Here is a 19,739-nt window from a genome sequence, read left to right on the forward strand (position 1 = left end):
GCTGGGCCATTAACCAAAGTGACTATATTCAAAGACAGAGAGGAAAAGCCAAAGTCTGCGTTTGTCTGCTTTGACCATCCAGAATCCAAACCTTATGCTTTGCTAAATGGAATTTGTTCATATGGAAGATCAATTCATGTGCAGCATCTGTTTGGGACTTTTTTTTTTTTTTTTTTTGCGGTACGTGGGCCTCTCACTGCTGTGGCCTCTCCCGTTGTGGAGCACAGGCTCCGGACGCGCAGGCTCAGCGGCCATGGCTCATAGGCCCAGCCGCTCCGCGGCATGTGGGATCTTCGCGGACCAGGGCACGAACCCGTGTCCCCTGCATCGGCAGGCGGACTCTCAACCACTGCGCCACCAGGGAAGCCCTGTTTGGGACTTCTTGCTCTTCTGAATCAACTAACCAAAGTCCTGAGAGCTGCATCAAGACACATTCACCAGGTACAGGAATGGAAAAGTGTGGGCAGATCTTCCTTTCTTATGCAGTTTTTTTTTTCCAATTAATAATGCTGTTTCACCTCAAGAATATTTGCTCTTTCAGAGAGTTTTCAGTGACACGCATGAAATTAAATCCTGCAGCTTCCTTACTACCAGACGGCAGTGCCACTTAATGCACATCCCTCTTCTCACACTATTCGTGTTCCAGATCTAGAGGTTGGACCCAGCTCTTAGGAATGGACACATCGACAACCAGGTAACTCTGATCTTTATCAGATAAGTAAATAAAAGAGGCAAAAGCAAACCAGTAACAGCAAGAGAAAACAACAGAGGAAATGAATATAGCCATTCATTTCACTTAAGCTCTGAAAGTGAAAAGTATTAGTGTGATGTTTGCAAAAAATTAATAAACGGAAATCTCAATAAAGTTGGGAGACCAGAGAGGAAGTTCTCACACCCTGCGAGGATAGCAGAGCCCAACAGGGAAAAGAAAAGTTCATCTTCTTTCCTGGCAAGAACCCAACCAACGAAACACCATGGGCTGTTTGTTTACCAGAGCCCTCCCAACTTCCTTTTTCCATCTATAAAAGTGTTCTCCTTCCCTTGCTGTGTGGGCACTTGTACAAACCCTGAATTGCAATTCTCTATTGACTCTAAATAAACCCATCTTTGTTGAAGAAATATCTGGCTGTCTATTTGTTTCAGGTCAATATGTTCAAATGAAATATATACCTACACTGGTTTTAATTCTCAAAAGAAAAAAACCCTATTCATATTCATCCAAAAACTGATTTCATGGCTGTCATTTTTTTTTTTTTTTTAGCCTCAATGGGCAGCATGTGGGATCTTAGTTCCCCGACCAGGGATCGAACTGGTGTCCCTGCAGTGGAAGCGCAGAGTCTTAACCCCTGGACAGCCAGGAAAGTCCCTCACGGCTGCCATTTCTGAAACATATAATAACGTGACTTAACTGATTTGGTATTCAAATTTACCTTAAATGACAAAAACTTAAAAAATGATAATAATATACTGCTTTTTGTACTTGTGCTACTGTTGACCATGATCAACCAGAAATGCATTTGGCTTATTTTAGTACTGTTGTTGCAATTGCACTAAACTATAAACCAGAAGTTATTACTGAACATCATGCTTTCTCAGATTGTCACCTATAAATAAACTGGGATTCGAAGTGGAGCTGCGGATTTTCTGAAAGAAACTACTGCAAATATTTTAAGAGTTGCAAGTTGTTCCTAATGAAAAACTGAATAAGTAGGCTTTTGTTTCATTTGTTAGTACTTTGGATAACATTTTATTTTTTCTGTCTTAAGTATGTTGTTTCTTACTCTCCTGCGTGTTTATTTCACAAGTTGAGGACATATGACAGTGAGACCAAAGGAAAGCTAACTATCATAGTCTTTGGATCATTTCCTTTTGCTATGATCGTATATAAATAAAAGATATAGGTTTTACTTCTCACTTATTAATTGTACTTAATGAAAATTAGTTGGCTATGTCAGTATTTATTACCCACCTCTTTTGCCAGCTAGATATGAGAAGGTATGTTTAACATATTTAAATCCTGATAACTTAATAAACAATAGAATATTGCATTGATGTATGATATTTAATATTTATTGTCCAAATCAAATTTCCCTTGTAAAATATATGGGTTATTTGGGGAAAAAAACTAATCATGCAATTACCACACAACTCAGCAGTTGTATTCCTGGGCATTTATCCCAGAGAAATGAAGACATCTTCACACAAAAACCTATACATGAATGTTCATAGCATCTTAATTTGTTTTACCCACAAACTGAAAACAATCCAGATGCACTTCAATAGATGAATAACCAAGCCGTGGAATACTACTCAGTAAGAAATGAACTATGGACACATGCAACAATGTGGATGGATTTCAAGAGTATTCTGCTGAATGAAAAAGGCAATCCCCCAAAATAACATACAATAGATTCCATTCATGCAGGATTCTTGAAATGACAAAATTACAGAAATGGAGAACAGATTAGTGATGGCCAGAGAGTAAGGAGGGAGTGAGGGTGAGAGAAAAGTATGGGCATGGGCAACTGAAGACTGGGAATCTTTCTTTATCTCGACTCTACCAATATATCCTAGTTATAATATTGTACTGTTAAGTGTTGCAAGATGTTACCATTGGGGGAACCTGGGTAAAGAGGACAGATGATCTCTGGGTATTATTTCTTACAACTGCATGTGAATCAACAATTACCTCAAACATTTTTTAAAAGTTTTAATTGAAAAAACGATTTGTGATTTTAAAAAGTTTGTCCTTTTTATTTTTCCTTGGGATTAGTCTGTATGTCATATATGTATAGGTTGCAACGTGACCTTAACATAAAAGATACTTTTTAATTTATTGTATTCTACATTCAGTCTCATTTTTTAAAAAGTGCTTTTAAATTGGGCACTTTGTTACATTTAGATGAATATAAATATATATAAATATAAACACATACACAGGTTTCCTTTGATAATTTTGACCTACCTTTTGGTTTCAAAAGGTTCAAAGTTCTGCTATTGTTTCTCATATTTTAAACTTTTTTTGTCATTTATCTTAATACTTCAAAATCATAAAATGAGGAAGGGGCAAAGTTGTTTTTGTACAAAGCGGCTTTAAATACACTGGTATCCACAGTAGGTACTGACAGCGGCGTGTTCGGAGGGGGAACAAAAAGTTCTCTAGCCAGTAAGCCTGGAATCTTTGCGTTGACCTTCAACTAGTCTCAACAGTCAGCAGCGCTGGTAACGGTAATAGGCTGACAGCCCTGAGTGACTCCGGGACGCCGGGTGGGAACGGTGCGAGCTCGGGCGCCGCGGCTCGGCTTTGAGCGGCTGGATCCCCGCGGTGCTTTAATAGCGGCCCCACGTGGTACAAATGGGAACTACAGGCATTCGGCGGCATCCTCTGCCACTGGGCGGACGAGGGGCCGGCCCGCATTAGCCTGCATCCTGCGCCCGAGGAATTAAAGCCCTGGAGAGGGGCCAGGACGATTTAACCCGGGAGATCGAGGCCTGGCCCTTCCCGCAGTGCACACGAGTGCAGGGGGCTGGGGTCACACTCGTCCTGGTGCCGCTCCGGTAAGCGGGTGACAGGCCACTTGTGCTTGGCAGGCAAGGGACCAGCCTCTGGAGTTCTCAGGGCGAAGGGACTTGGGGGGAGGAGAAGAGTGAAGAGTTCATGGGAACTGTGAATATTCAGTTTGGGGAATTAATGCCAAACAGTCTTCCGAAACAGTCCGTGGTCCAGTTGCTGTTCATCTTCTCCAACCTGAGTATTGTGATCCTTTAAATTTTATTTATTTTTTCCTTATGGTGGTGTGAAAGGGCATGGTTTAATGTGCCTCTTCCAGATCTGTTTCGCTACCATTCTTCCCCGTTTCACTAAGAGGCACCAGTTGACCACCCATGCCCTCAAGCCAAATCTTAGGAGTCTTCCTGAATTTCTCTCCCCTTCTCTGTCCATTATCAGCAAACCCTGTTGGTTCTACTTCCAAACACATCCTTTTCTCTACTTCAGCACCACCTTCCTGATCCAAACCATTAATGTCTCTCTCAAAGCTTCCAAAGATTTCCCTCCACCCCTGGTAATCCGCATCCCCACTCACCTTGGCCATGCAAACACAATGACCTTCCTGAAATATGAATCAAATTCTAGAATCCGCCATTCAAAAGCCAGCTCCTCTCCCCCACCCAAATTCCTCAGTTTACTAGACTCCAGCCACGTGGGCCACGGCCTTCTCTTTGACCACGTCAAGCCGTTTTGCACATGCTAGGGAGGGCTCTCCCCTCAGAATGGCTGCCTCATTCTCATCCTTCAGAGCTCAGTTCAAGGCCTTATCTAAATGAGGATCCTCACATCTGATCAGCTCCAGCCAATTACTCTTTCATATCACCAGGTTTTTGTTTTTGTTTTCCATCATAGCATCTCTGCAAGATAACTAGAGATTCTGGTATTTATTTCTTGCTTGTCCCTTCCACTGGAATATTAGTTCCATAAAGACTAGACTCTGTTTATCTTGATCACAGCTAAATCTGTAAGATCAAGTGCAATGTCAATTCAGAGAAGGCATTCAATAAATATTTTTGAATTAATAAACAGATAAAAAACATTTATTCTACTAAAAAGGGGTGGGTGGGTAAATGGGGCTACTACAGCATAAAAATGGATCAGGAGGTGAGAGTTGCACAGCAGAGATTCACTCACTTCAAACGAGAGCATGGATTTTACCTGAAGTCAGAGGAACCCCTTCCCTAACATAGAACAAGCATTCCTGGGGGCTCACTTGCTCTGGGAATGGGATACATCTATTGGGAGTATGTTTTTTTTTTTAAATGATAGAACTAAAACAGAGACATTAAGGGAAATGAATAATATTATACCAAGCATTATTTATAAATCCAGATCCTAATTCACAGCATGTTACAAAATTGGAAGTGTTAAGTAATATTATTCTTGTATCTTTCATACAAACAAAAGTTTTAGAAGAACTGATGGCCAGGGTATGCAATAGAGTTTTCCCATGGTAGGCTGGAATTTTGCCTTTTGAACAAAAACAAAAAAATCTTAGGACACAGAGAAAGCAAATATTTTAAAAACTGATTTCACAGTAATTATTCTGTATATTTTGAGTTATCTTTATATTATTGTTAAGCATCTCAAATCATTTCTTTTCCTGTTAATAAAAAGGGTACAGTCACAGAATCAGTGCCCTCAGAATAAAAAGTAAACAGAGGAAACAGGACACCTAGAGTCAGTAACATCCTCAGGGCCACATCTGGTCACTCAAAACCAAAAACTTTTGTTGATTTTCAACAACTCTTTGCATACTTAAGGTTTCAAATACGGCTGGTTCAGCAGGCCAGCTCTTCAGGACAACAGTATGTGCAGCCCAACACAGGATCATCCAAAACTATGTTAACAATTTCAGGATGCTGGTGTGGAGTCCATGGAGTTTTGTGTGTAAAAATTAGGAAAATCCTTCCAGCGATGAAGTTCAAGGCCAGGAGCATCCATCTCCCAGCCCCGTTTCAGTAGGCATCCCTAAGGTAAGGCTACGTTTCATCAGGCAAGAGAGCAGTCCGTTCCTCCTCTGTGCCGAGGCTATTTTGAAGTTTAGATCTACATTGAAGGAAAGAAGAGGCCAACCTCAGTATTTCTCACCTTAAAAAAAAACTCAGTACCTACATCTCTATCCAACTATTTCCGTAAATGTGTTTATAAAGTGATGAGGCTCAGAGTGCCCAGAAATCTCCAGAGTGGAAGAATGGATGTCAAATGGTGTCTTTTTTCCCCTCCCACAAGCCAACTTTTAAAGGGAGAAAAAAACCTCAAGAGTTGACCATACCTCCTTCTTCTCCTTGAATGCTCCAGTAGATAAAACAAGCCCATCACTAGTCCCTTTAACACAATGAAAGGTACTGGTTAATGTCAATTATCCAAGTCACATTTCTCCATAAACATAAGGAAAATGAAAGTAAAAGACTAATTACTCACACTTGTCAGAGCCCAGAGACCCTGCAGAGCAGCTGCCCATTCAAAACCAATTTTCTCATACAGAAATCCTCCCAGCGTTGGTCCTACAAAAGCACTAACAATGAAAAGAAGAAAGAGGATTATAGTGCAAAAAAAAAGTTACTCCTTATAGGCTGCGTGACTGCTTCAATTCATTATATTGAAACTATAGACACTAACGAAAAAAGCCAATTCCTGGACAGAGCATTAGGTGTAAGAAAATAATTCTACCTGACAGTGATGATGTTTAAAATTTTTAAACAATCCTAAAATTATAACTGCTTCTGAAAAGTTGGTGCCTTATATGAAAATTTTTAAAAGATGATATACATTCAAAAGAACCTTTATATTATTCTCTCTACTCTTCTAGATATTTGTATTTAAAACAACTCAGTACACACTTATTGATGATAGCTACATGGCCAGCATACAGTTATCCCTCTGGTATAGTAGAGAGTTAAAAATAAATACACAAATGAATGAATAAATGAATACATTTCAAAACTGAGACAGGCTCCTGTTAAAGGAACTTTAAAATATCACTTAAATAAGACAAAGTATATGAGACCATTTTGATTATGTATTAAAACTGCTGGTATAACCATTGATCTTGAAGTCAGACAGCTGGATTAGAACTGTAGCTCTGCCCTAAGTGAATTATGTGCCTTCTGGCAACTCATCTGACCTCTCAGTGTCTCAATTTCTTCATCTGTAAAATGGGGCTAGCATTTTCCAACTTGCAGGTGTGAACGAAATTCAATAGCTACTCACCCAACTGACCACAATGCACCAAAGAGACCTGACACAAGTCCCAAGGTACTTAATCCTTCTTCAAATCCATTTTCACTGCAAAGAGAAACGAGTGTGTCTGTGGTTAAAAGGGAAACCTGCATGAAACAAAAGAATAGTGTATGGTATAAAAATAAACCAGGGATAATCTGGATAAACCCAACAGCAAGAACACTCCATTTCTAAAATAAAAAGCTAATCTCATTTGAAGATATTACTCTAGTAATATTTCCTCCAGGGTTTTCTAAAAATACTTCTACTGCATATATAGGATACAATATTAAGAATTGTGACCCACTTGCATTAAATGTTTATTAAAGTATATAATTAACTAAGAAATTCTTCAAATGATATGAACAGGTAGAGAGAACGATGGGCAACCTTTAGAAAATACAGAGGCAGCTCCTCATTGCTTTGAGGCTTGTTGAACTGACAACAGCAGAGCCATCAGTGTTCTCCCTGCTCAAGTTCACTTTGTGTTCTTCATCTTTATGCCTATTAAACAAAAGACTGATGGCCAAGTGACAAAGATACATTTGGTCTTCTTCCCCATTTCCGGCACACAGCTCCTAAAACCCGTGGAATTTCTTAAGTGATGAAAGCCATAAAAAAAAATGTCTTTTGTTATGTTACCGAGATGACTTTGGGACTAGCACCCACGTTGCCTGGAGAACCAACATATGATTAGAGGGCTGGAACTTCAAGCCCCACACATCCCTCCCCCATAGAGAGAGGGGGTGGAGGTTGAATCAACCGCCAATGGCCAATGATTTAATCAGCCATGCATATGCAGTGATGCTTCCATAAAACCCCAGAAGGACTGAGTTCAGAAAGCTTCCAGCTTGGGAAGCCAGAATGCTTCCATGTGCCATTGTGCTGGGCCACAAACTCCACAAGGACAGAGGCTCTGCTGCTTGGGACCTTATCGCCCTATATATCTTGTCATCTGGCTGCTGATCTGTATCCCTTAATATCCTTTGCAGTAAGCCAGTAGCTAGTGAGTGAACTGGTTTCCTGAGATCTATGAGCTGCTCTAGCAAATGAAGAGAACCCACGGAGGGGGTCGTTGGAACCTCTGGTTTACAGCCAGTCGGTCAGAAACATAGGTAACAACCTGCATTTGAAACTGGCATCTGAAACAGAGGGCACTCTTGTGGGACTGAGCCCCTAACCTGTGGGATCTGGTGTTATCTCCCGGTAAATAGTGTCAGAATTAGTTGAATTGCAGGACACCCAGCTTGGCGGTGTGAGGGAGGAAAAACCCACACATTGGAATTGCTACTAGAATCCATTTACCTGGTCACTCTGTGCCCTTGTGTGGACCTCCTCTATGAGAGGGAAATGATGCTGAGGGCTTCCTACTGCGCTTTGGCTTTTTTTTTTTTTTTTAATTTATTCAAGTATTGTTGATTTACAATGCTGTGCTAATTTCTACTCTATGGCAAAGTGCTTCAGTTATACATATATATGCTTTGGCTTTTTAGAAGTATACCTATACCGAGGTGTAAACTAAGCCAAGCCTCTATCCACAACCCATTTTACCTATCATTGTATTAATATTACTATATATTATCATTTATATTATTGTATTTTTGCTTATACTATTTATAATCACAATATTGCATGACATGAAATCATGAAGATTTAGTATTGTAAAAAAATATCCAACATCCTACAAAATGAGAAATTCAAGGAAGCTTGTGATGTTTATTGCTAATCACGATACAGTTCTTCAAGCCATGGAAGTAACTTACTGTGCGCAGCTGAGAATCTCTGGGAAAGTTGAAATTAAACTCATTCCAGCAGAGATACCATTTATGACTAATATCAGCACCAACAACCAGAGCTGACTGCAAGAGAGTTTGGGAGAAAAGTTAACATTTAAAGAGACAGCAAAGCTTCACGCCAAGGAGGGCGGGCAGGATCTCAGACAAGTTCGTTTCACGGATGACATGACTAGTCTGGTCCTTACCCCCATCTGATCCCATTTTGTTCAGTGAAAGCACCTTTTAACTCCTTACGTTTTTGAGGGGGGCCAATGATCAATTTCTCCTGCTATCCCAATATCTTTGGTTACACACGTCACATGCCCAGAGTCGACCTGCCTTCTTATCACCATGTAAAAGCCTTTCAAAGTTGGTTAAAATGTCAACGTTAATGTTGCTCCTTCAAGCACTTGGCTTTGAAATTCCACTGACTGAAAAATGGCACAGAAGGAAAATGGTAAAGGAAGTGACAGGAACCTGCTACGTGTTCCATGTCGGGCCCTACGTCAGTTACTTCATATCCATTATTCTACTGAATGCTTGCAGCAACCCTGCCATGTAAGTCTGTTAAAAATGATTAAAGAAGACAATCTAGGTGATACAAACAAACTTTATTTAACACTTCATGAAGTGGATGGTCTCATTTTGGAGAACTGAAAAATGGGATAGAAGGCAGGAAGTTTTTACAGGATAAGGAAAAAAAAACAAGGAAGAGGGGCTTCCCTGGCGGCGCAGTGGTTGAGAGTCCGCCTGCCGATGCAGGGGACACGGGTTCGTGCCCCGGTCCGGGAAGATCCCGCATGCCGCAGAGCGGCTGGGCCCGTGAGCCATGGCTGCTGAGCCTGCGCGTCCGGAGCCTGTGCTCCGCAACGGGAGAGGCCACAACAGTGAGAGGCCCGCGTACCACACACACAAAAAAAAAAACAAGGAAGAGAAAAACAGGTAAATATCTGATTGTCTGGGGCTACGCAGTCCATCTTGTTTGGGGTGAGCGGCCCACAGTTGGTGGCTTGGCGTTTGGGGGTGACTGGGTGACAGGATAGACTGCTTTTCTGGTCAAGAGGAGCATTTACAGGGACATGAAAGTTTTCTAAGTTTTGGTTTGCTGACATGGAACCCTGGGCTGGAGTCACTCTATCTTGAGCCTAGAAAATTATTTCAACAGTACTATTATTGGCTTTTTTGGTGGATAAGAAAACTGAGGCTCTTGGAAATTATATTATTTGCTCAAGTTCACATACCAAGGAAGGGGCAAAGCCCAAATACAAACCCAAATCTGAAAGACTCTGAAATCATTCCTTTATCCATATCATGTTTTGTCCCAGAGGTACCTAAAAAGCTCTAAGTAGCTCATTTTATTTTAGAAAATAAATGATAATAAACAAGCTTGGGCTTCCCTGGCGGCGCAGTGGTTGAGAATCTGCCTGCTAATGCAGGGGACACGGGTTCGAGCCCTGGTCTGGGAGGATCCCACATGCCATGGAGCAGCTAGGCCCGTGTGCCACAACTACTGAGCCTGTGCGTCTGGAGCCTGTGCTCCGCAACAAGAGAGGCTGCGATAGTGAGAGGCCCGCGCACCGCGATGAAGAGTGGCCCCCGCTTGCCACAACTAGAGGAAGCCCTCGCACAGAAACGAAGACCCAACACAGCAAAAATAAATAAATTAATTAATAAACTCCTACCCCCACCATCTTCTTAAAAAAAATAAACAAGCTTTATTAAGTAGCTACCATATGCTAAGGATGATACAGAAACAAAAATGATTTAGTTCCCTCCTCAAGGGGCAAGAAGGAATAGAGAAAACAAAAGTATATTCTAAGAACTATCAGCTAAAGGTAGATAACAAATGCTACTTTTAAAATAAAGTACAGGACTTCCCTGGTGGAGCAGTGGGTAAGAATCCGCCTGCCAATGCAGGGGACACGGATTCGAGCCCTGGTCCAGGAAGATCCCACATGACGTGGAGAAACTAAGCCCGTGTGCCACAACTACTGAGCCTGAGCTCTAGAGCCCACGAGCCACAACTACTGAGCCCGGGTGCCACAACTACTGAAGCCCGCGCGTCTAGAGCCTGTGCTCCGCAACAAGAGAAGCCACCGCAAGGAGAAGCCCACACACCACAACAGAGAGTAGCCCATGCTCGCCACAACTAGAGAAAGCCCGCGTGCAGCAACAAAGACCCAACGCAGCCAAAAATAAATAATAAATTTTTTAAAAATTAACTAAAATAAAGTACAAATGTGCAATTGAAATACAAAGGGAGAATAAGCATTTTTATCATTTGATTCAGATGTTATGCATTCCTGTTTGCCTAGACCACTGCTAGCATCCAGTAATACTGTCAGTAAAACAAACAATTCAATATAGTCCTAAATCTGGTAATTATTTAAATAAGATTCAAAGATACTAAGCATATTAGTGTTACACCAAAAATTTTTTAAATAATTCCTAATGTTATTTTGCCACAAATTCAAAAGAAGAAAAAAAATTACCTCTTAATGTGCAAGAATGGGGCAGGTCCTAAGAGAATGTAGCACCCTGCTGTGATTAAGTTTCCAAAAACGAGAAGCCATTTCCTTAGATGCTGATAAAGAAAGACCACAGAAACTCTTAGAGGTAAAGATCTTCCATAGTTCAGGAAAATAAAGAAATCATTGAAGAACACAAGTCATGATATTAAAAAATCCAAATACATTGGAGAAAACAAAATTTTACATGTAAGAGAAAACACAAAAGCGAGTGCAATATACCCCAAGGCAGGGGTTGAGCAAAGGACAAGTATTCCTTGGAAAGGGATTGTATTGTAGATTTTGCACGTGATAAACTGTTCCAAATATAACAATTTAAAAAGCAGTCACCACAAGGAATGACCAAGTAGATGCACTATCTAGAAAATTCACATTATTAAAAAGTACCAAATAAAATGTTTCCTTATAAACTACTCAAACACAGGCTAAAAGTTATAGGGGTACGGTATCTGTTCAGTTATATAAGGTTATGCCTTAAAACTAAGTTACAAACACTGTTTAAGACACTTGCTTTTTTCCACCTGGATTACCAAGTAATCTCCATGTAATAAGTCTTCATAAATATATACCCACATCTAATTAAGAGGGGAAACACAAAAATAAGCACTAAAGTCATAGAAGCTTGAGACCTGGCTAACAGTACTAGCTCTGTATACTAGTCATCTGGACTGAATGGTTTAGACCTAGTTAAAGGAGACTAGAAAGGATTTTCTGTCAGGATGGCTATGGGATAACTGAGGCATATTTACACGACCAATCCTTTCACTCCCACAGAAAAACTAAATTCTATCCTCTCACCTTGGTCAAGTCCTAACTACTTTTGGGGCTCTGCCCTACTTATTAAGGTCAAACCACTTTTTTGCATCAAGGGAACTTTTTCCTTTAGAAAGTCTAATCCAAGAGTTTTTCAACAGTTTTAGCATAAGACTCCTCCTCTTTTCCCAGATGAAGCAATTAAAAAGTGAACCTGTTCAGGGTGATGGCGGGTTGGCACATACTGAGACCTCACACTGGAACCTCTCCATCAGCTTAAAAAATTGAATATATTAAAATTTAAATGTTCTCACTGCTCTCCACCCCCCCCCAAAAAGGTAACTGTGGTGATGGATATGTTAATTCACCAGGTGGAGGGGATCCTTTCTCAGGGTGTATGTATACCAAATCACCATGATGTATACTTTAAATATCTTACAATTTTATTTGTCAACTATACCTCAATAAAGATAAACATTTTTTAAAAACTGAATATTTTAATTCTAATCAGTGGACCTCTAGAGTTCAGGAAGTACAGTTGGACAATCACCAGTCTAGACATACAAAAGTAACTCTTAAACATCGATAAAGCATACATACTGGCATTTTATCACTGAGTAGGCCCACCAGCGGTGAAGAAATGGTGTAGGATAGTGCCAAACCCAGGAATACCAGTCCCACATATCCAGCTGGTAAATTAAACTGTAAAAGAAATCCTGTGTTAAAGTTACATGGTTAAGTCATTTTTTCAATAAATATCTATCTTTTCCTTCTACCATTTCTTCAGCTCTTACTATCTGCCATGAGGCTACTACTAACAGTCAGCAACCTGCCTAATTTTTGTCTTACTCTTTTTTTTTTTTTTTTTGGTACACGGGCCTCTCACTGTTGTGGCCTCTCCCGCTGCGGAGCACAGGCCCCGGACGCGCAGGCCCAGCGGCCATGGCTCAAGGGCCCAGCCGCTCCGCGGCAAGTGGGATCCTCCCGGACCGGGGCATGAACCCGCATCCCCTGCATCGGCAGGTGGACTCCCAACCACTGCGCCACCAGGGAAGCCCTGTCTTACTCTTATAAACGGATTACATTTTCTCTATAGGGGAAAAAGCCTAACTACAGGTCAGAAGTCCTGGATGTTTTTGATTTGTAGCATTTGACATTAAATATAGTATAATTATCCTTCTATGAATCATAGCATTTTTACATGTCAATCAGTGCTTTGCAAACGTTAGTATGCACAAAAAATTACCTAGAGAACTTGTGGGTTTTTTAAAAAATAAATTTATTTATTTTGGGCTGCATCGGGTCTTCGTTGCTGTGCACGAGCTTTCTCTAGTTGCTGCGAGCGGGGGCTACTCTTCCTTGAGGTGCGTGGGCTTCTCATTGTGGTGGCTTCTCTTGTTGTGGAGCACAGGCTCTAGGTGTGTGGGCTTCAGTAGTTGTGGCACACGGGCTCAGTAGTTGTGGCTCGTAGGCTCTAGAGCACAGGCTCAGTAGTTGTGATGCGTGGGCTTAGTTGCTCCGAGGCATGTGGGATCTTCCCGGACCAGGGCTCAAACCCGTGTCCCCTGCATTGGCAGGTGGATTCTTAACCACTGAGCCACCAGAGAAGTCTGGAGAACTTCTTATAAGAGGTTCTTGGATGCCAGCCCTTGAATTTCTGATTCAAAAAGTCTGGGATGAGGCCTGAGAATGTGCATTTCTAACAAAAATCCCAGGTATGCTCACTGCTCTCAGACTGAAGTGCACTGGTGTAAAAAACACTGACAATAATATCTATTCTATCCATCTCAAAGAGATATAAATTTCTAATTAAAGAATTAGATGGTATGACACATTTTAAAAGGCTTCTAAAGTAGTAAGCTACCTCATAACTCTGCTACCGTTACTGTTACCAACATGATATAAATGCCTTTCTTGGTTATCTGGGTTGTTCTCATTTTCCTTAATTTCCTTAACTAATCCTTAATTAAGCCTATGAGATCTATTTATACATCAGTATATGTTTGAATAATTTTAATGACATAACTCAAGCTAAAAATCAGCCGTTTAAAGACAGTTGCAAGATACAAAAGTCAGAAATGTCCTCTTCTGATTTTACAACGGGGGAGACAGGGTGGAGCCCTCCTTCCCTAAAAGGCTGAGCGACTGGACAGCAAACAGCCAATACAAAAAACTGTTAAGAAGGCAGAAGAAGGGCAACAGGAACAAAAATTGGATAGAAAAACCAGAAAGTACCTTTCTAAGGATTTTTTTATAAGTTAGACACGAGCAACTTGGGTTTATGAGAGATTGGTTACAAATTTTTTTTTTCATTGTTTGGACACACTTCTTAAAAGAACAGAAAAATGACTTAAAGAAACACGTTGTTGGGCTTCCCTGGTTGTTCAGTGCCTGCCAGTGCAGGGGACACAGGTTCAAGCCTTGGTCCAGGAAGATCCCACATATTGCAGAGCAACTAAGCCTGTGTGTCACAACTACTGAGCCTGTGCTCTAGAGCCCACGAGCCACAACTACTGAGCCCATGTGCCACAACTACTGAAGCCCACACAGCTAGAGCCTGAGCTCCGCAACAAGAGAAGCCACCGCAATGAGAAGCCTGCACACCGCAATGAAGAGTAGCCCCCGCTCTCTGCAACTAGAGAAAGCCGCGTGCAGCAATGAACCCAATGCAGCCAAAAATAAATAAATAAATAAATTTATATTTTAAAAAAAGAGACACGTTGTTGATAATGTGAATGGAATGTGTCACCATAAATACAAAGTATTTTTCTTATGCATTACCTCATAGATGCTCACTTCTTAAGTGTGATATTATATTATTTTCCAAAACTTGGGTCCGGCACTAAATTAACAGTCCCCAAGTTTACCTGTGAAATACCCAAAACTGTCTTTACTGACTTGAAGGGGTTGTGTTTCTGGTAACAGTGCTTTTTTCATTCTAGGGCCTCAAATAAAGTGAGTATGGACTGCAGGTAGTAGATTTCTATCTTTATAAACACAGATTAATTCTCCAGGATAATTAACTATCAGACTTAGTAATTTATTGCATTATTTATTAATAATCTTTTTTCAAAAATATCTAAGAACAAATTGCTATAACATCAAACTTTAAAATTCAGTATATAATTTTCAGCATTAAGAAGATGGAGGGCTTCCCTGGTGGCGCAGTGGTTGAGAGTCCACCTGCCGATGCAGGGGACGCGGGTTCGTGGCCCGGTCCAGGAGGACCCCACATGCCGTGGAGCAGCTGAGCCTGTGAGCCATGGCCGCTGAGCCTGCGCGTCCGGAGCCTGTGCTCCGCAGCGGGAGAGGCCACAACGGTGAGAGGCCCGCATACCGAAAAAAAAAAAGATGGAGAGAGATTCTTGGTTCCTTTCTCTCATCTCAGATTAATATAGCCCACAGTCTTTTGAATATGTATGCAATAGACTAAAAAGTAAATGGACCCAGAAAAGAAGGGACACCTCACGTTAAATGAGCCACTAAGTATCCCAAATGCCTCACTGGAATCAAAACAGAGGAAAGTATCCTTATTAAGCAGCCAGGATGTTGCCCAAGCCAGACCTATGATGACTCGAGCAAGGCCTTGGAAAAAGGAGACCAGATGAAAGGCTTCTTTCATTTACACCAAATCAGACCCCTAGTTATAGGGACATCACAGAGGGAAGGTACAGGCTGTCTTGGTGAGTAGCTCTCATTCTGCCTCCTTCTTGAAGCCACTCCTAGGATTTTCCATCAAGCAGGGCCCAAGAGCAAGCAATTATGTCCACCCGCTACAATGTGGAGGTCTGCATCACCAGGCTACTCACCTTCTCCAAAACAAAGAGGGACAGCGTAGGATCAAGGAAGCCAAAACCTGAGCTGAGTGAGGTAATGACGAGGGATATAAAGGCAACCTTGGGTAAAATGATGAGTTTCCAGAATGAGTGTTTCCCTGGATCAGACTCTGTGGAGTAAAAATAAAAAAAGAAATTAGAGTAATGAAAATTGCTTAACTTTATCTTTCAATCTATTTTGAAAAGTAAAATTGGTAAGGTCACCTTTATCCAGTAATCAAAATAAACACACGTTTGAGTTTGCCTAAAATTTGCATATAAGTTATTCAAACCTAGAGGCCATTTCAGTGTTCTTAAAAATAATTTCTCTAGTTCAAAAAGAATCAACTGGAATCAGAGTGTGAGGAGAAGAAGCAGTCTTGGTTACGGGTCATAACCTAGAAGTCAGTGAGGCCTTCCCAGATGGGGTAGAGAATATGTAAAGTTTGATTTGATGCATAGGAAAAGCCAGACGCTTTATCGGGGAAAAATGTGTGTGTGCTGAGGAGGAATCTGAGTTAATCAAAGAATACAAAACAACTTTTTTCTGCTCGTGAAAAAAAACACTGGATTGAAAGGGATGCTCGGGACTTCCCTGGCAGTCCAGTGGTTAGGACTCCCTGCTTCCACTGCAGGGAGCATGGGTTCGATCCCTGGTCAGGGAACTAAGATCCTGCATGCCGTGTGGTACGGCCAAAAAAAAAAAAAAAAAGAATGAGATGCTACTGAATCACGTGTACATTCCATTTGGCAGTAAAGGTCAGTTGAACAGCAACCTCATGTCCTGCCATTCCAACAGCAACACAACTTCTGCACCGTCCCAAGCACCAGGCATGGTTGTTTCCAAGCCGCCAATCATATCCTACAACTCCCTTCTTTTTCCCCTGCTAATTTTTCAAGTTCTATTCACTCTGTAAAGTCTGGCTGTGACTCTAATTACGCCACAAGTTTTACCTGTTTCCTACTGCACTTCTAATCTATACCATGTAATTTAGCACTTAAACTGTATTTCATTTTACGTGGTTTACTACTGTTTGATGACTTTCCTGTCTTCCAACTAATTTACTGAACAAAATCTATGCTGAGTCAGATACCATGCAAAATGCTGGGCAGACAAAGGCAAAGGAGACAAACCCAGGCCCTGACCTCACAGAGAAGATACAGTAAGGCGTGGAGAGAGCTAGGATGGAGCTAGGAGGGTATGGATTGGAGCATATGAGAGGGTTGCCTTAAAAAAACAGGGAAAGCTGTTTAGGAAAGAATTTCCAAAAGTAGTGATATCTAAGTTGCTGCCTAAAAGATGAGCTTGAGATGAACAAGCAAAGAAGGAGGAAAGAATAATCCAGGCATATTATCCAGGAATGGCTCATTCCAAGACTCAGAAGTGAGGGAAAACTATTCTGTTTGAGGAAATGAAAGAGCAGAAGCAAAGGTGGAGGACGGAAATTGGAGGGTAGGGAAGAGAGATCACATTGGAGAAGGATGGAGTGCTAAGATTATGCAGCACTTGTAAAATAGGCTAAGAAGCCCGGGAAATCACTAGACACTGCAAACAAAGACTGAGAATCAGATCTGTGGTTTAAAGAGACCCCTCCGTGGTCTCCTGGGAAATGCAGACAGGGGGACGAGTTAGGAGACTGTGCACTGAGCCAGGCCAGGAAGCTCTCTGAGGGCCAAATCAGCACTGACATATCCTCATTTCTCCAAAAGCACCCACCACAGTTCATTACTCAATAAATTCTTGGTGAATAATGATCCAGTAGGGAGCAAAGTACCAAAAAAGCATAAAGTGTGGTTCAACTATTTTAAGTTCTACACTTGGACTTTGGCAGGATATGAGGGATAAAGTTAAACCGTGGTGTTCGTTCCTTAGCTATTAGCCAAATATTCAATGATGAACCAATTGTGAGCCCAGCCTAGGATGTTTAACTACAGATCTGACTTAGAACGGGGATAGGCACCACCATGTGGCTCAGTGTGGCAGTGCCAGCAGGGAGACTTCACTGGGTGTGGATTTTGGACTGTATATTACAGATGTTTATTAGTCACCTTTAAAATATAAATGATAAAAGATCAACTGTAATCAATTACATTTATTATGCATATAGAAGGTATTATGGATGTATGGTATAAGACAAATTATTATGGCATAAATGGTCCCTTTCTCTAAATCCAAAGTGGGAAAGGGGATTATCGCAATAAGAACATACAGGAATGTACATGAAAATGAACACATAATGAGTTTAACTAAGCTGTTGATGAAGCCCAAGTAGGTGATACCTACTTCCAGAGGCACGTGACAAAATCACCTGGGAAGCTTTTCCAAGCTACTCAGGTATTCTCTCTGCTTCCTCCAATTCTGATACATTCTTCTTGGAGGGACAGGACTCCATGGTTGACAATGCCTGCCACAGGAAACTGCTCTTAGAGATGAGGAAGTGGTGTGGCCCTCAGGTGTGAAGGGGCAGGAAAAATGCAGAGCACTGTGGCACTAGTGACTTAGCATTTAGATCATTGATTGAGAAGGTTCAGAAAAACCTCCCAGAAGAGATCATACAAATTAAGTTTTGAAGGATGAGTAGGAGTTAGGTAGAGTAGAAGTGGGAGATAGTCCAGCTCATGTGACTCCCCTGCTGACACCTAACAACAGCTCCTAGCGGCTTTCAGGATAAAGCTCTCATTTCATGGATTTAGGGATTTTTATTAAGAGGATTGTCATGTACTTGACTGTGTTTTAAAAATATTTCTTTAGTGCAGTATGGAAGAGGTGACTTGGTGAGCAGATATAAAGGATGAGAGAGAGGGAGGGACCGAAGTTGACTCTTAGACACCCAAACCTAAAGCTACATTGTTCATGGGTCTAGAAGCAGTTAAATGAGTGAGGTGGAACTTATAGAACAAAATTCTGCCAATATCATCAAAATAAAAGAAAATTTAATTTTCTAGCTTCTATCTATAAGCTTTCCTAAAACATTAATATTTAAAGGTACTCAATGGGAACCCCTAAATCAATATTTATACCCTTAACATTATCAATTTTTGAGATTTAAAAAAAATACCAGATTTTTCCATTCAATCTAAAGAGAAGATCCTTCTTTTGTTTTTTGTTTTTTTTTTTAGAAGATCCTTCTTTAGATAAACAGAAAGTTTGCCAAACCATTTTTAATGGGCAAAAGATCTAAATAGACATTTCTCCAAAGAAGATATACAGATTGCCAACAAACACATGAAAGAATGCTCAACATCACTAATCATTAGAGAAATGCAAATCAAAACCACAATGAGGAATTACCTCACACCGGTCAGAATAGGCATCATCAGAAAATCTACAAACAACAAATGCTGGAGAGGGTGTGGAGAAAAGGGAACCCTCTTGCACTACTGATGGGAATGTAAATTGATACAGCCACTATGGAGAACAGTATGGAGGTTCCTTAAAAAACTAAAAACAGAATTACCATATGACCCAGCAATCCCACTCCTGGGCATATACCCTGAGAAAACCATAATTCAAAATGAGTCATGTACCACAATGTTCATGGCAGCACTATTTACAATATCCAGGTCATGGAAGCAACCTAAGTGTCCATAGACAGATGAATGGATAAAGAAGATGTGGTACATATATACAATGGAATATTACTCGGCCATAAAAAGGAACGAAATTGGGTCGTTTGTAGTGAGGTGGATGAACCTAGAGTCTGTCATACAGAGTGAAGTAAGTCAGAAAGAGAAAAACAAATACTGTATGCTAACACATATATATGGAATCTAAAAAAAAAAAAAATGGTTCTGATGAACCTAGGAGCAGGACAAGAATAAAGATGCAGACGTAGAGAATGGACTTGAGGACACAGGGCGTGGGGAAGGGGAAGCTGGGACAAAGTGAGAGAGTGGCACTGACATATATACACTCCAAACGTAAAATAGATAGCTAGTGGGAAGCAAACGCATAGCACAGGGAGATCAGCTCGGTGCTTTGTGACCACCTGGAGGGGTGGCATAGGGAGGGTGGGAGGGAAAGGCAAGAGGGAGGAGATATTCGTCTCCTACAAAAGCATAAAAATACTTAAATTTAAGGTTCTTAAAGTGAGTA

General features: G+C 41.0%; 1 protein-coding gene across 6 annotated transcripts in view; it reads right to left on the reverse strand.

Annotated features, from left to right (window-relative positions):
* Positions 1-1,599: 1,599 nt before the first annotated feature.
* Positions 1,600-19,739, reverse strand: part of SLC18B1 (solute carrier family 18 member B1) — a 30,338-nt gene continuing 12,198 nt past the window's right edge. For 2 of the 6 annotated variants that reach the window (XM_022556877.3, XM_022556885.2), the window contains exons 7-14: positions 15,638-15,774; positions 12,429-12,530; positions 11,040-11,131; positions 8,536-8,631; positions 6,764-6,838; positions 5,975-6,068; positions 5,826-5,878; positions 1,601-5,599 (exon numbers count right to left, since the gene is read on the reverse strand). In XM_022556877.3, the coding sequence (XP_022412585.1) occupies positions 5,533-5,599; positions 5,826-5,878; positions 5,975-6,068; positions 6,764-6,838; positions 8,536-8,631; positions 11,040-11,131; positions 12,429-12,530; positions 15,638-15,774 (716 nt within the window). In that variant the 3' untranslated portion in view covers positions 1,601-5,532. Of the gene's footprint in view, positions 5,600-5,825; positions 5,879-5,974; positions 6,069-6,763; positions 6,880-7,162; positions 7,277-8,535; positions 8,632-11,039; positions 11,132-12,428; positions 12,531-15,637; positions 15,775-19,739 lie in introns of those variants that run through there. The other 4 variants (XM_022556890.3, XR_002642486.2, XR_002642488.2 and 1 more) reach the window with 4 other exon arrangements.

This window comes from Delphinapterus leucas, chromosome 12 (assembly GCF_059928025.1).
Source record: "Delphinapterus leucas isolate spDelLeu-1000000601 "Yukka" chromosome 12, BTC_Dleu_Yukka2, whole genome shotgun sequence".
Classification (NCBI taxonomy): domain Eukaryota; kingdom Metazoa; phylum Chordata; class Mammalia; order Artiodactyla; family Monodontidae; genus Delphinapterus; species Delphinapterus leucas.